We start from the raw sequence: 14,297 nt of genomic DNA, 5'->3' as shown, positions 1-14,297 counted from the left end.
TTTCCAGGGCACTTCTCTGTTGTCTTGTACCTGTGTACAGAGCGAAGTGCAGACTTGCTGCTGCATGTGGCTTACAAAACCAAGGGGGAACTGAGGCTTTTCTTTAATGAAAACTCTGTGCCTTTTTACTAGGGATGAGAAGAGTCTTTTAACAGAAATAGTTTGCTAAGTGCCTGCCAAAGTTTCTGTAGCAAAACTGACTTTTGAGCCAACTCTTTGAGTATTTGCCTAGTAGAGCACTAAAGAAGAATTACTAAGGACATAGAAGCAAGCAAAAGGAAAGCAGAGTATAACATAATCAGTTTGGTTTGCCCCTTCTTGTATTTATCTTCTAGAGGGTTTCCATCTTTTCTTCTGCATCACAACAGCTTTATTAATTTGTTTTATTCCAATTAACATGGGGAGGTGTTTGGCTATACCAGCTATACCTGAGCTGGAGATCTTTTGTTAGGAGATTGATGTTTCATTTTAACCTATTTTGTGACTTCTGATAAATACTGGGAGGATAAAAATGGATTTGGGGTAATATTAAATTATACAGACTTACGTGGTAAGAAAATAAACTTCTAATGAATGAGCTGGTTTCATACCCATAATGAGATGGGTGTGTAAAATGCAGGTTGTTAATTCTAGATTTTTGTGCTGAGATTTGTAAAGCTTGACTTGTGTTTATTGCCTCCATTTTCACTACTCTTCTGACACGTCCTTAAGGAAGACGTGTATTGGGGATACTCGTGTAAGTTATTTTGTACAACTGAACTTACCTCATAAACCACTGCCTGAGAAGGATATAGGGTCTTGTTTCCAGGTACAGCCATTGCTGTTCTGAAGTTCCTAAAAATGTTACCACGTGTTAATTAGTGAGACCGAAATTATTAAAATTATGTTGAACTAGCTCTCATTAGGGAAACCAAGACTTCAGAGTCCTCTTGTTTCTGTAGCTCCTGGGGTTTTTTTTCCCTGTTAATTAATGGAAACATTAATAGAAAATGGCGTATTTCATTTACTTTTCTTACGTTAAAGATTTGTAATTAACAGACTTACAGACCAGGCTACAGCGCTGCCTTCTGATGGAAACAGATCAGCAGAGGTCTTTCAATAAGGCTATTTCTTTATGATGCTTCTGCAAAAGCATACCATTTTCTGTTTATACCTATAATTTACTATTTCATAACATTTAAACTAATGAAATCATCCATCTCAAAAATAAATTTCAACTATTTAGGAATTATTTGTCGTTCTTAGTTACTTCTTCCTGATCTTTGACTTCTTTGAAGTCAGTACTATTGCATTTGAAGACAGCAAAAAGTACAGTTCTGCGTTATGGTTAATGAATATCTCTTGACAGAGATTTCAGGGTCTGTATCTTTGCAGGAAGAAACTTTGCAGTCCTAAAGGTCTGTTGCCAGGTTGACTGCATCTTCACATGTGCATTTACTGCACACAGCAGCCTAGAGGAGGCTTTTAGAGTGCTTGAAGGTCTGGGTTTGGAGACTGGGTCCAAATATTTTGAAATTGTCCCTTGTTTAATTGTGCATGTAATACAATGAAAACACAATGGTTTTCTTTCTTTTCCCTTGCATAACTGATTCCAGTAAGAGAGTGTTGATTACCTCTGTTGTTTACTCATGGTCTCTTTTGGAGATTACTTAGGGGTTTGGAAAGGAATCTGTGGCTCCTTTAGCTGCAGGAATATTTTTAAGAAAGGAGGGGTTTACATTATACTTTGAAAAATCACCGAGACAAAATACTCTGCTGTCTCAAACCAAGTATCAAAAATGTTTTGCCCCCAGATCCTGAGGCTTTATCTGTGGGACATTCTGATTTCTTGTTCCTTGTGAATGAGTTGCCCCATCTGGGTCACAAATGACGAGATAAATGCCTTGTTAAACTGGTTCTAGCCCTTAGAGGGTTGAAAGTAGGCAAATGCAGAAATTAAAATAGAAGGTTTTAGCAGGTAACTACAGAGTTGCTGGCAGATGACTCTGTAGTCAGCTATTGTAAATAGGACATCCTAGATGACTTAAGTCAGTCTTTGAACTGGCTCCAGAACGACTTGCATTTCATGTGTAAAGTCCAAGGCTCATAATGCATTTGTACCACATGATGCTTTAGGATAAAGTTTACTGTGTGAACTATTTTAAAATTAAAATGTGATTGAAATGGTGTAGTAGAATTATTTTTTGTGATTTGAGATGTTTGCTTAATTACCCTTTGTACTCAACTGTCAATTAAACATCTTGCGTAAGACCCAGAGCCAAACTGAGCCACTTAACCTACTGAGACACTGGGATGGTACAAACACCCTTGGCTCCAAAAGAACACCAGAAAACTTTGTATATGGAGCTTTTGCAGTTTTGTTTGTTTTTAAATGGTCACATGGATATTTTAAGACTTGAAGCTTTCAGCAGCTTGTACACTGAAAGCCCATAAAGCTCCCTGAGATGGTATTCACGCACACTTGAACAGTGCGGTTTGTCACCAGAACAATTCATTTCTTGATGACAAAGAGCTGAAGCACGACATTTACTGCAATGAAAATTCCTTCCTTCAGCAAAGACCATGGAGGCTACTCCTGCTCAGTACAGACCAGGTCAGGTACACATAAGAATATGCAATGTTATAGCTGTAGGCTATTAAGAGTGAGTTCACTCTCTTAAGTTTTTGTTTTAAATCAAACGCTTCTTCAAACACTACCATAGTAATCTCATCGTTTTATACACGGCATCTTTAATCAAAGATATGGGGGGTAATATAAAAATTTGCTTGTCACATGGAGAGGGAGATTTCATTAATTACAGACTTGACCCAAACAGAAGAGTAGGTGTGGCTGAAAGTTAATGCTTGTGGTGGACAAATCAAACTTGTTTTCATGCAGAAGTGCATGTGCATTGAGATTAGCCACCTCTGCTCTGGCTGTTTGTTAACTCTAAGAGACAAGATAAACTTATTTTTTGTATAGAGGTGTGGCCACAGATCAGTGCCAGAGATAGAAATAGTTTGTTGTAACCAGCTTCCTCGAAATTAAGACCTTGTTTTGGTTTTTTCTGAGGATTTTTCTTTACATGTAATGATTCCATTATAGGAGCACATTGTTTTTACTCATCACAAAGAGCCTGTGCCTGGTTTACTGTGTTCAGAACTCCTTGGCAGGCTTCAGCTCAGACAGTTAATATAATTAACATGAAGGTGTTTCCTGCTCAGGAGGTATTTAAGCATTCTAGGAAGATCAAGCATTGAGGCTGGAAGATGAGCTGTTCAAAACCAATAGTTGAAGGCCTTGTAGATTAGTAATCCAGAAGAGAGCTGTTAATGAGCAGAGTGGAAGCAACATTAAGTAAGTGAACTGAATTGTAACAAAATGCTCATCATTTTAAATAACAAAGCCTTACACAAAATTAACTGGGCTGTCAGTGTCCCAGTTTAAAAAATATTCTCCCTAGTTTGTCTGCACCTCCTTTCCCAGGAGCCTCCCATTTTCGCTTTTCATTTCCTTGTCTCTTCTGTTTTCTGCATCCTTTCTTTTATCTTCTCTCACTGCCTGCAAGATCACTTTTGGTAGCTGTGGAAAAGAGAAGGAGGTGAAACAGGGGAGTGGTAAATGGATTTGACAAGAGGCAAAGATACTGTCAGGAGACAACTCATTCCTGAAAAGGTGAAGCAAAACAAACTCTGAAAGTGAAGCCCGTGGTCTTCTGGCTCTGTAAAGATGCAGAGATGCAGGTAGGCTGCCTTCAGTGAGCTTGTATCCAGAACAAATCCTGAATTCTGCTGCTATTTACTCGGTAAGCTAGTCCTTCTGAAGAAGCCAAAGTGACTTCAAAGAAGCACTTCATAGTGTAAATCCATGTTATGATGTCTGTTTGAGCTGGCAGAAAGCCTGACCTCTGTGGAGGTATGTAGAAAACCCATCCACATCCATGTGTTTATTTTGATGTGTAACTTTTGACAACTTAAGTAACTGTATTAATGGCTTTTAAAGGAATGCAAGAATGAAGAGCTCTGATGATAATCTGTAGGGCTATGGAATGTACTGTGAAATGGTATCTTACATTGGTGCTGTGCTAGAATTTGTGATAAAGATCACCTTCTGTGATGCATCTGTGACTGCAATTGATACAAGTTTTTGAGTCACCTTTTCATTTTCTCCACTGTTATCCTGTTGGAAGGTCTAATATTTTTCAAGACTTCCCTGAACTACTACTTCTGCTGGAGATGTGACTTGAAAAGCCATATGAAGTATGAGAATAGATTTTTACAAGTTGTATCTAAAAAGATGTCTGTGTTAAAGCATTTTTAAATTGTTTTCATAAATATAACTGTATATACACATTAAAGAAGATTGTTTGCACTAAGACGTGAGAGTCATGGACCTGGCCCATTAAACACTCATAAATTGTGATTCAGTATTGTCATCTTTTAAGAAATGATGCTTCACTCAGATGCTCCATATTGAAATATGCAGGGAATTTAAATGAAAGTAATTAATCTACGATTTATATTAAAATCTCTGCAGATGCGTGTTTTCAGGCAAATGAAAAAATCCGTAGTGATATCTTTTGCAATAAAGTTATAATTACTTAAAGCCTGAAATGATAAGTCCATTATTAAGTCTGGAAGCAACAAAATGTCTCATATTACATGAACTGCCTTATCTAAGTATAACTCTGTGTTTTCCTACTACTTCTTACCAAATATATCATTTCAATTCAGTTTTCCATTCCTGACATCAAAAAGAAGTTGTTTAATTACTGTAGTATAATTGTTCTTCCTTTCTTCTTCAAGCTCAGTAAAATTTTAATGGCCAGTTTTCAAAGCTAAATTTACAAATCTAGGTCTACATTCTGAATTGGTGCCTCTGTAGTGCCACTTGAAAAAAAATGTGATCGCTCTTTTCTGCAGCACGTTTGTAACTGCAGGTTACCTAGGTACTTAGATTGTTGATATTCAGAGGTGACATAAACTTACATTAATGCAATTTGTAATCACAAATCTCCATTGAATGTAAGCCACTGTGTTATTTTCTGAGAAAAAGGTTGCTCAGTGCCTTGTTGCCAAAAGTCTGAGTTTCAATTGGGCTCAGCATAATTGATGCAAATGTGGAATGGCTGGTACCACACTAGTTGCTTCTCTTTGTTCTAGACAGTAGGCTAATTTAGTCCATGAAATCAACTCATTTTAGGTGAGTTCCTTTGCTGAAATTGCAGGGTGTGGTTTATGAAGATTTTGATGCTTAGATAAATGGATGAGTTTATGCAGCACCAGCCAAACCTCACAAGTCCTGGTTGCATCTCATTCATTTGGCCCTTTCTTCGCTCTCAGGCTGTGCTGTCAGGGACTCACCCTCATGCTGGACTCAAAGACCTGCCCAGGGTCTCCTCATTGGCCCAATGGGTAGAGGAGAGGCTGGAGCAGGGGAGAGCATTAGATTGCTCAAAGGCCATGTAATCTTCTAGGATCTCACACTGAACGGGACCTTCCTGTCAGCTGCAGTCCCCAGCTGCAGCCTGGAGCTGTGGTCATTCATTTCCATGTGACAACTGGTGTCCCCACCACAAGACCTAGTGTTCAGGTGTGTGTAACAGTGCATTCCTGCCTCCCTGCTGCCTCTGTACCCATCCTGCATGGCCTTTCCTGCCTTTGGACGGTGGGAACTTGAGAGGCTTGTTGTGGTGTATGCAAATTAGTAAGGCACTGTGGACAGAAAATTTTTTCCCAGGAATTAAAGACTTTCCTACTTGTTGCTGGACTTGCACAGTATTTAGAATTGTCCAGATGAATTGGACTTATTCAAAGTTCTGCTTTGTTTCCACTAAAGTGGAACTTTAGTCCAAGGCAGATTACTAGATGCTCACAACAAACTTTAAATAGTAAAGAGCACAAACTGTGCTGATTTTTTTCAGCTATCACTTTGAACCAAAATGCTAAAACTCTCATAAAAGAGTAGATGGGGAAATGCTGCAAGTGTAAGTCTGTATGTTCAAAAGCATTTTCATGTCCCTGGATTTGTAAGCAATCTTCTGTATCTCCCAATATAGCTACAGAAAGTAGGAAAATGATGCAGTAACATTTCTGTTCCTCAAGTCATGGTGAGTCAATATGAACAAAGGAAGACAAGCATCATGTGTTTAAAGAAATGAGTGATGATGGCTTTTCGTCTCCTCAGTCAAACAGCTTCATCTGGTTCTTTGAGCTTCTTGCTATATAAAATGAGATATTACCTGTGTTAGGTAACTCAATGTGATGATTGTTGTTTATACAATGCTTTAGAGCTAGACCAGAGTATAAATATCAAGATGAGCTTTTCACTCATTGAGATAGTCTAGTGCAGCATAGTTACAATTGACCTCAGGGGCAAGGACATTATTAGTTCATTGCCCACCAAAACTGGAATTTAACTTGGCTTGGGCTTGTTGGATGCTACTGTAATATTAGACATGATTTTTTTTATATTGCTACAAAGCAACAAAGTTCATTATATATTTACTCTGGCACATCTGTCAAAACAATTTCATATACTATCAAAAGTTGCCCATACCTACACATATTCAAAGAATCAGGTTTCCCCTGACAGGTTTCTCTGTACAGATTAATTTTTCCCAAAAGTTAGGAGTTGAAAAATTACAGGGGAAAATCCCAGGAATATTTCACAAAGCCAATATTTAGTAACCAGCTTTGACTGTCTCCCAAACATGGCTGTGTACACGAAGCTGATGTAACGTCAACACTTGGCTGTGGGAGGAATGGAGTGATTATTGAAGGCATCATGGGTTTGTTGGGGCACACCTGGCATCTATGTAGAGGTGCCACCCAGTGGCTGGATGGTAATAATGAGCTTTTCTGATGAATTTTTTAAAAAGGCCAAAAAAAGTAGGAAAAAAAAAAAAGCTTAAAGGAGTACATCTTACATTAATATTTTACTAAGATTGGGGATCTTCTTTAAACATCACTATCATCACTATCAGGAGTTCAGTTTCACAAAAAGTAGTAACTGACAAAATTTGTTAATGGCCTTCAAATTACAGGATAAAAAAGAGCTTCAGTAATTCAAATAGTCTCCAAGTGATGAAATGACAAAATGTGTTTTTCCTTTGAAGTGAGGCTTTAGAAAGTGGATCAGTACATGTTCCCGTTATTTTGTACTAAACCAAATTGTTGTTGGTTGTTAGATTGTGATTTTTTCCTATGCAAATGAGGGCTAGAAATACAACTAGAGAGAAGTGATTGTTTGTGGTAGGCATTAACTGAAATTTATGATGGATTTCCTCATAGTAACGTCAATACAGAATGCTAATAATCTGGTTTGTGGATATAAAAAGAGAAAAAGTGGAGTTGCTGTGAAGATACTTAAGATGACAGCAAGATACAAAATTAAATCTATTACAGTTAATTCCATAGTTGAGAACATCAGGAGGCAAAATAGTGAAAGGGTGATGAGCATCTGGCACAAGTCTGGTATAGATCAAGCTCTATGCTACTACTCATGAATATTTTAACTGGTTATATAATGGCAGGGTTTCTGGGCATCTAACCTCATTATTCTCTAAGTTTCCAGATTATCTAGCAGATAGCCTTGTAATTCAACTTTCTTGTTGGATTTATAATCCATCTTTCTGTAGTGTCTTTCCTAATTAATAGAGGTGCTAAAGGAGTTAACTTTAAACATAATTAATAATGGCAGTAATTTCTATGATGGAGGGGCTTTTTTGTTTTGTAAAATGGAAAAGGATTACTTGGGATAAGAAACCAGAAGCTGCTTGGATTCACTGTATTAAATATTTGGCTACAGAGCAGCACTGTGTGCCTGTGTTAGCCCTCAGAAAAACATGTTTTGAAGGCCTAATGACTGTAGTATTTCCAGCTGAATGCTGTTTGAAGTGCAGGAAAGCCAGAAGCTTGGAGCCATTTCATCTCATGAGCAGTTGCTCAGAGCTTCAACAAACTGCCAAATGCAAACAAATACATTTAATAACCTGAAATTAATATATTGTACCGGGAAGGCGGTAGAAAGAAAAAACAAACACATGTAGGAATGGAAGTGGACAACAAGTATGACAAGTTTGTGGTATTAGAGTGGCTCAGAAAAGCTCTGTGCAGTTTTTGTGTGAGCAAGTGTATCGTGGAACAAAGCAATGAGGCAGTGGATCTGCTCTTTGTGAGTGGAGCAGGGACATTATATCCAGCTCTGGACACATCTTGGCTGGAGAGGTCTTGTCAGAAGGAAACAGAGAGGAGAACATGGAAATTCCTTTACAAAAGGGAGGATGATGCTAAATAAAGATTGAGTGAGAGATACAGGTGAAGTCTGCAAGTATTTAAATGGTGTGAATTTGCCAAACAAAGGAAGGAATTATTCAGGCTGAATTAGTAAGGCACTGTGGAGTAACTATAACAAAAGGTACTTTTAGGTGAGGTATTAACCCTGTTATTAAGATGTATGACAAAACACCTCGAAGTAAGCCAGTAGGAATACTTCTGTGCTGACAAGATGGGACCTAAGGTAGTTTAAACAGACTTTTCTATCTCTAGGATCCAGAACGGTGGAGACAAAAACGTAAAACTTGATTCACCTGTGAATCTGAAGCCTGGCCATTAGATGGCAGGGTGCTGGCACAAGAGGGTGCATGCCTCCCTGCCACTTCTTAGTGCCATGACCAAGGAGGAGCTCAGAGCCATTCATCAGTCCCAAGGCCTGGGAGAAGTTTGAAATGCTCAGTTTCCCTGTAAAAATCACACACACACACGCACACAAACACCCCCTGTCACTCCCACAACAGAGGGTCATGTAGTACATGTCCCCCAAGCATACATCCCTTCAAAGACGTGTGTCTGCTCCGGATTTTCATTCCTTGAATCTCTGTGTGAATAGGTAGGTATGTGCAGAGGTGTCCCAGTGCAGCAACCACTTTGTGTAAGAGCTGAAGTTGGCTCTTCTCTTCTGTAACCAGGGACACAGAAATGGGACTGCTGAGGCAGTGGGAAGAGGTGTTATAAATGTGGTAAGTAGCTTGCTGTAGACTGTGCAGGGAGTCCACATACTGGTTCTGTGGAAAAGATGACAGAAAGAATAACAAACAGTAGCTTTGTAGGGAAAACTTCAGCCCAGAGCAGGCTGTTTGAAATTCTCAAAAGATATTAAGACTGTAACGACAGCAACTCAAATAATGCACAATTAAAAAAACCCTTGTTTAAAATAGTCTACACTGCTAAAGCATCTGCCCCAAGGAGTGATCCTTACGGATGTATCCACACCTCTTTCGCCTCTGGAGTGAACTGTTTGTGTTTGTGCTGCCTAACATTTGACCTGGGTCCCCATGGCTCTAAGATCATAATTATATTTTGTGGCATCAGTTCAAAGTGTCTGAAGTAATGTGAAGGCTGCTTTGTTGCCTGCAAGACTGGTGTTTTTATAGCATTATGCCAAAAGTATGCTGCATGCTCTGGGGTGTGGGGCACACAGAGGCTGTCTGAGGACAGCAGGCTGGTTGGGATGGTGGAGGGAAGGAGAAGCCACTATTGGTCTAGTCCCATCCTTGCTGTGACATCCTTAGGGCAGTCCATCCACAGAGCTGCACCTTGGCTTTTCCTCGGAGGGAAGCAGTCGGTCTCCTTCAGAAGAGAGTCCAAGGACACGGTGATGCATGTGCGGTACAGCTGACAAGGGCACCAGGACCAGGGAGTGAACCAGGGAGGTAAATTATTTGGCAGTGTAGGTGCACCTATCGTAGCCACGAGCACTGAGGTGGTGGATGAACCAGGGGAACGCCCCTTACTGCTCTTCATATTGTTCTGTGTTTTGCAGTAAATCTTTAGTCAGGTATTTTGCTGATCAGATTGATATTTCCTGCTCCCAGGGAAAAATTCTAGTGCTGATATGGTGTGGGAGGGGGAAGATTGGGTAGAGGATCTGAATAAACAAACAAAATATCTTTCCATTTTAATCGAGTTGCTCTTGCTCATGCATGCTCTCTCTTAAAAAATTATACTGTGTTGATTGAAAAGTGGAAATTAGTAGGCAAGAACCATCTACTGGATACAGACTGAAGACTGTTCTGAAAAATAGCAGATGGGAGATGGATCTCAGGGCTGAATATGATGGATTATGAAGGAAGCCATGTCTGCAAAATTTATAAGGATGTTAGTTTAGTAAGCAGTGTTAGTTTAAAATGTATGGCAACCCAGTCTTTTCTTCTTTTTGTTAGTGAGTTGTTTGCTCATTGGTCCTACATTGTTTTTATATACTTTTGTCCGCAGGCTAGTTCCCTTCAAAATTATTTGCAATTGTCATATTTTAAGTCGATATGTTAAGACAGTTAATAAGATAAGGTTGTGTTGCTACTTAGCACTTAGGCAAGGACAGGTAAGAGTGATGGGGCTGAACTGCGTGGTCTGCAACATAAAGAGAGCACTGCCAGATCAGTTCCCATCTGATGGTTTCCTTTTCCAGCCAGAAGTTCTACTGTAAATCAGGTAAAGAGAAGATGTATGTACCTACAGAACTCCTCTTTCCTCCTTTTCGTGCCTCATGCTTTCTCCAACAGCTTGATAATCTCCAAGGCCTCCTGCTTGCTCCTCCTTTGCTTCACTGTAAAATTAGTTGTTACTGTAACTAATAGCTCTATGAAAACATATATGCTGGTTTTGGCTTGCATAGAGTTAATTTTCTCCATGATTGCAGGTATGGGGGTATGGTTTAGATTTGTGCTGGAAACAGTGTAGGTAATATGGGGCTGCTGTAGTTACTGCTGAGCAAAATGTCTGGGAAGGTTTCATAACATGCTCAGTGTGTTGCAAGTACCTTCTCCCCCCAGAGCCTCAGGGCTCTGAGCAAGTGGGTATAGTTACACAAACATGCCTGGGTGAGAAAAGCAAGGGTGTGGGTTGACAGTGCCTCCATTTCTCTATGGTGACTGTCCCCCCATCTGCCCTTGCCCTACAGTGATTTTCTCTGCCATGCGTTGGGGTGAGCTGCTCCGCATCTGGGCTGGAAGGAGAGAATTTGGCTGGGCAGCTGGGGCAGAGGAGGTGCAGCCCTGTGCCTTCACACCCTGTCTTGCCCTCAGGAGCTTGTGTGCATGCCCATGCCTTCAGGTGGGAAGCGTACTGCAGCATTTCCCTGCAGCATTTTCCAGTTTCCCTGGAAAACTGCCCAGTGCCATAAAGTAAGACTTCTTGGAGGCTCTGGTGAGCTCAGCTTGTCAGCAGATTTTTGGGAGGATAGACCTCAAACCGTGAAGAAATTCAAAGAGTACCTTTTCTCACCTGTTTAGAAATCTGGAGCTGGCTGTTTTCCAGTGCAAACATCTTTGGGTTGAAACCTCCCAGGCTGCTTCTGTCAGCTCCAGTGAAATCGGTGTGAATTTGGTGTGAAACTGTGTCCTTTAAAAAAAAGGTGCCTGAAAGAATCAGTGCTGCTTCACTGTATTCTGAAGGCAGCAACTTTCTGGCTACCACACTGTGAACATGCCAGAGCCCTGAGGTCTCATGGTGTCTCAGGGACTGATGGCCATCAGGAGTGGGCACATGGGGCAAGGTGTGATGATGTCCCAAGGAGGCCCAGCCTTCATTGCTGAAAGGGAGCCAGCAGGAGCATCCCAGGTGGATGTTGCTGGCTTGCCTGGGGACCTGCACAGCCCCCTTCTGCAGCAGGACAAAGGGTATCCTGGCAAAATACTATGACTTCCTACCTAGAATGTGTCCAGAGCTTCCTCCTTTTGGCGTTTGGGGATGTGTTATTTTCTGACACATGTTCATTGGATATCACCTGGGGTGCAGAAGCTTGTCACCGGCCCACCAGCACCATGATGAATGGTGGCCTCTTGCAGAGTGTCAGTGTCACCTCAACAGTTGATGGCTCTTCCATCCACTTCCCTTGGTGTGCCATTATTTTCCTCCTCCTTACCCAGACTTCTTATCCACACTTCAGCCAAGTACCTTCCCCATCTCCTGCACATACCGTGTCTCTTGTTCCATTGCTCTGAGTCACGGAGTTGACAGTCCCCAGCCTACTCTTCCTCCCTTCAGCAGTATTGACCTTAGACAGGGTAGGGTGCCACAGGATCTTTCAGCACTACTACTTTCAGCAGCTTTTTAGTGCAACTTTTGAATTGTCTCATATGTAATGTGTGTGGAACCACCCCAAAAGCAAGCTCTATCGGTGGAGGCAGAACACGAAAATCAAGATGGACAGCTCAAAGTCAGCTATGTCCTGCGGAGGGTAATCAGATATTAAGAGTGATGCAGTTTCTTCCTTAGAAATAGGTAAATAAACAAAATAATTGCACATGTTTATTGGGATGTGTTAAAATGTCAAAACATTTTCACCACAATTATGCAATAAACTGAACAACTTTATAAATATGCCCGAGGCTTTCCTGCTCACTTATTTACTCTTTGAAAACTCTATATGAAAGTCAGTTACAAAACTGAATTTGCAAATAAAGCTGTACAAACAGAGCTGGATTTGGGACAATATGATGAGTCTGGAAAAGAAGCCTGTGGGAAAAAAGGAGTTTTGTTCCAACCAAAATGGAAAATATGTGTATTTTAAGGACAAAAAAAACCCCAAGAACATTTTGAGACTTCTTTTTTTCCCCTGAAAGCAAAATATTTGATGAGGGGATTTTTTCTGCCTAAAGACCTCTCAGTGTTTCAAACTGGGGTGAGTTCACTGAATGGCCACCAGTATGGTGGTTGCCTGTGAGGCTCCACTTGCCCTCTGAGGAGAGGATGGAGAATTGGGGCTTGTTCAGTTTTGGAGAGGAGGCGTCCTTGAGCGGTGATGGAGAGGAACCCAGACTTTTCACAGTGGTGCATGGTGGGAAAACGAGAATACTGGGAAAAGTTGATAAAGGAGAGACTCAGATTGGACATAAGAGAAAACATTTTCTCTGTTGTCCAGAGAGGTTGTGATGTCTCTGTCCTTGCATATTTTCAAGAGTTGGTTGGGTAAAGTCCTGAGGGATCCCATAGCTGACCCCCGCTTCAGTCAGGACACTGGACCAGGGACCTCCTGGCATCCATTCAAAACGGAATTGTCCTATGATCCTATGAAAAATTTAGTCCAATTTTGAAATAAAAATACCAAAATACATACAATTCTAAAAAGCTGAATTTTAACCAATTGTTGAATCATCTAAAGGAAAAAAATATATAAGGTGTTGTATTTATGAACCTTTTAATAAAACTATCTTCAGAGAATTCTGGATTCTTGCTACTTCGGTTTTTCAGACAGTGAAGTGAGAGATTTTATAACTTGGTCAGTTTTTACAATTTTATTTCTCTCTTGGGAGGAGACTAAGTAAAATTTTTCACATTCTTTGGATTCAGAATTTGAAAATTGACACTGCAGAATAAACATAAGAAAAATTAGGTTCCTTAAGTTTTAGGACTGACTTGCTAAAAATGAATGTATTGTTTTGAAGATTGTAGACAGCCTCTTCCCAGTAAATGACTTGTTCTGAGAATTCAACTGATTCTTTACTGAGACATCTTCCAGAAGGAAAGTGAATGGAACATGTGATGTAATGTGGAGCTATAAACTCCAAATGTTGTAATCTGCTGTCTCTGAAGAGGTGGAGTGACAGGAGATAAGACGACTAATTTTTCTGCCTTGTGGCTCTGATATGGTTATCCTGCTGAGTACTGTATTTGGATTTTGGTTGCTTTATTATCAGGAAAAAGCTGACAGATTAGTTTCAGAGAGCTAAAGCAGGTGGGATGAATTAATGTCTAATAAGAGGAGCAAGTAGTTTGGCTAAAATAAAGCAGTAAACTTTAGAAGTACCAGAGGCCCGGAGCCACTGCAACAGGAGAAAACATCTTAGTGTTTTCTCAGAAATACAACGAATACTAACTCAGGCTTTATTTTGCTAGGGTGCAGTAGTTGAACAGTGTTTCCTCTCCTCGCAGGTACTATGATGTATCGGGCAGACGCTACACTGTTCAGGAGAGCCAAGCACCGTCAGTAACCTGTCCCCACTCTTACGCTCTGCCAGCGATATCAATGTCTACTGCCTCATTACCAGCAGCACTTAGAAAGGTAAGAGAAAATGAAATATGTGCCTTTATATAAATGTAGATATACACAAACATGCTTACATATATCATGAAGATGTCTATTCTGAAAACAGGATTTAACACAAGGCATAATTGTAATCTTCCTTTAAAAGACCTGTGTTTGAAGTACTGGAAAATTTTCAAACTAATAACATGTGTGGAAATAAGGAAGGTACATAATGACTATAGCTGACATGAAGAGACAACAAAGAAAATGGCTCGAGGAGATCTTCCACATG

At 40.3% G+C, this 14,297-nt stretch overlaps 1 protein-coding gene across 1 annotated transcript in view; it reads left to right on the top strand.

Moving 5' to 3' along the window:
• The window catches only part of CRYBG1 (crystallin beta-gamma domain containing 1), a 98,414-nt gene that overhangs the window by 17,541 nt on the left and 66,576 nt on the right, over positions 1 to 14,297 (top strand). The window contains exon 2 of the mRNA XM_039569218.1: positions 13,912 to 14,041. Within this exon, the coding sequence (XP_039425152.1) occupies positions 14,006 to 14,041 (36 nt within the window). The 5' untranslated portion in view covers positions 13,912 to 14,005. The remainder of the gene's footprint in view (positions 1 to 13,911; positions 14,042 to 14,297) is intronic.

Source organism: Corvus cornix, chromosome 3 (assembly GCF_000738735.6).
Source record: "Corvus cornix cornix isolate S_Up_H32 chromosome 3, ASM73873v5, whole genome shotgun sequence".
Taxonomy (NCBI): domain Eukaryota; kingdom Metazoa; phylum Chordata; class Aves; order Passeriformes; family Corvidae; genus Corvus; species Corvus cornix.
The sequence above is the reverse complement of the archived record's forward strand: the minus strand, read 5'-3'. Positions and strand labels throughout refer to the sequence as shown.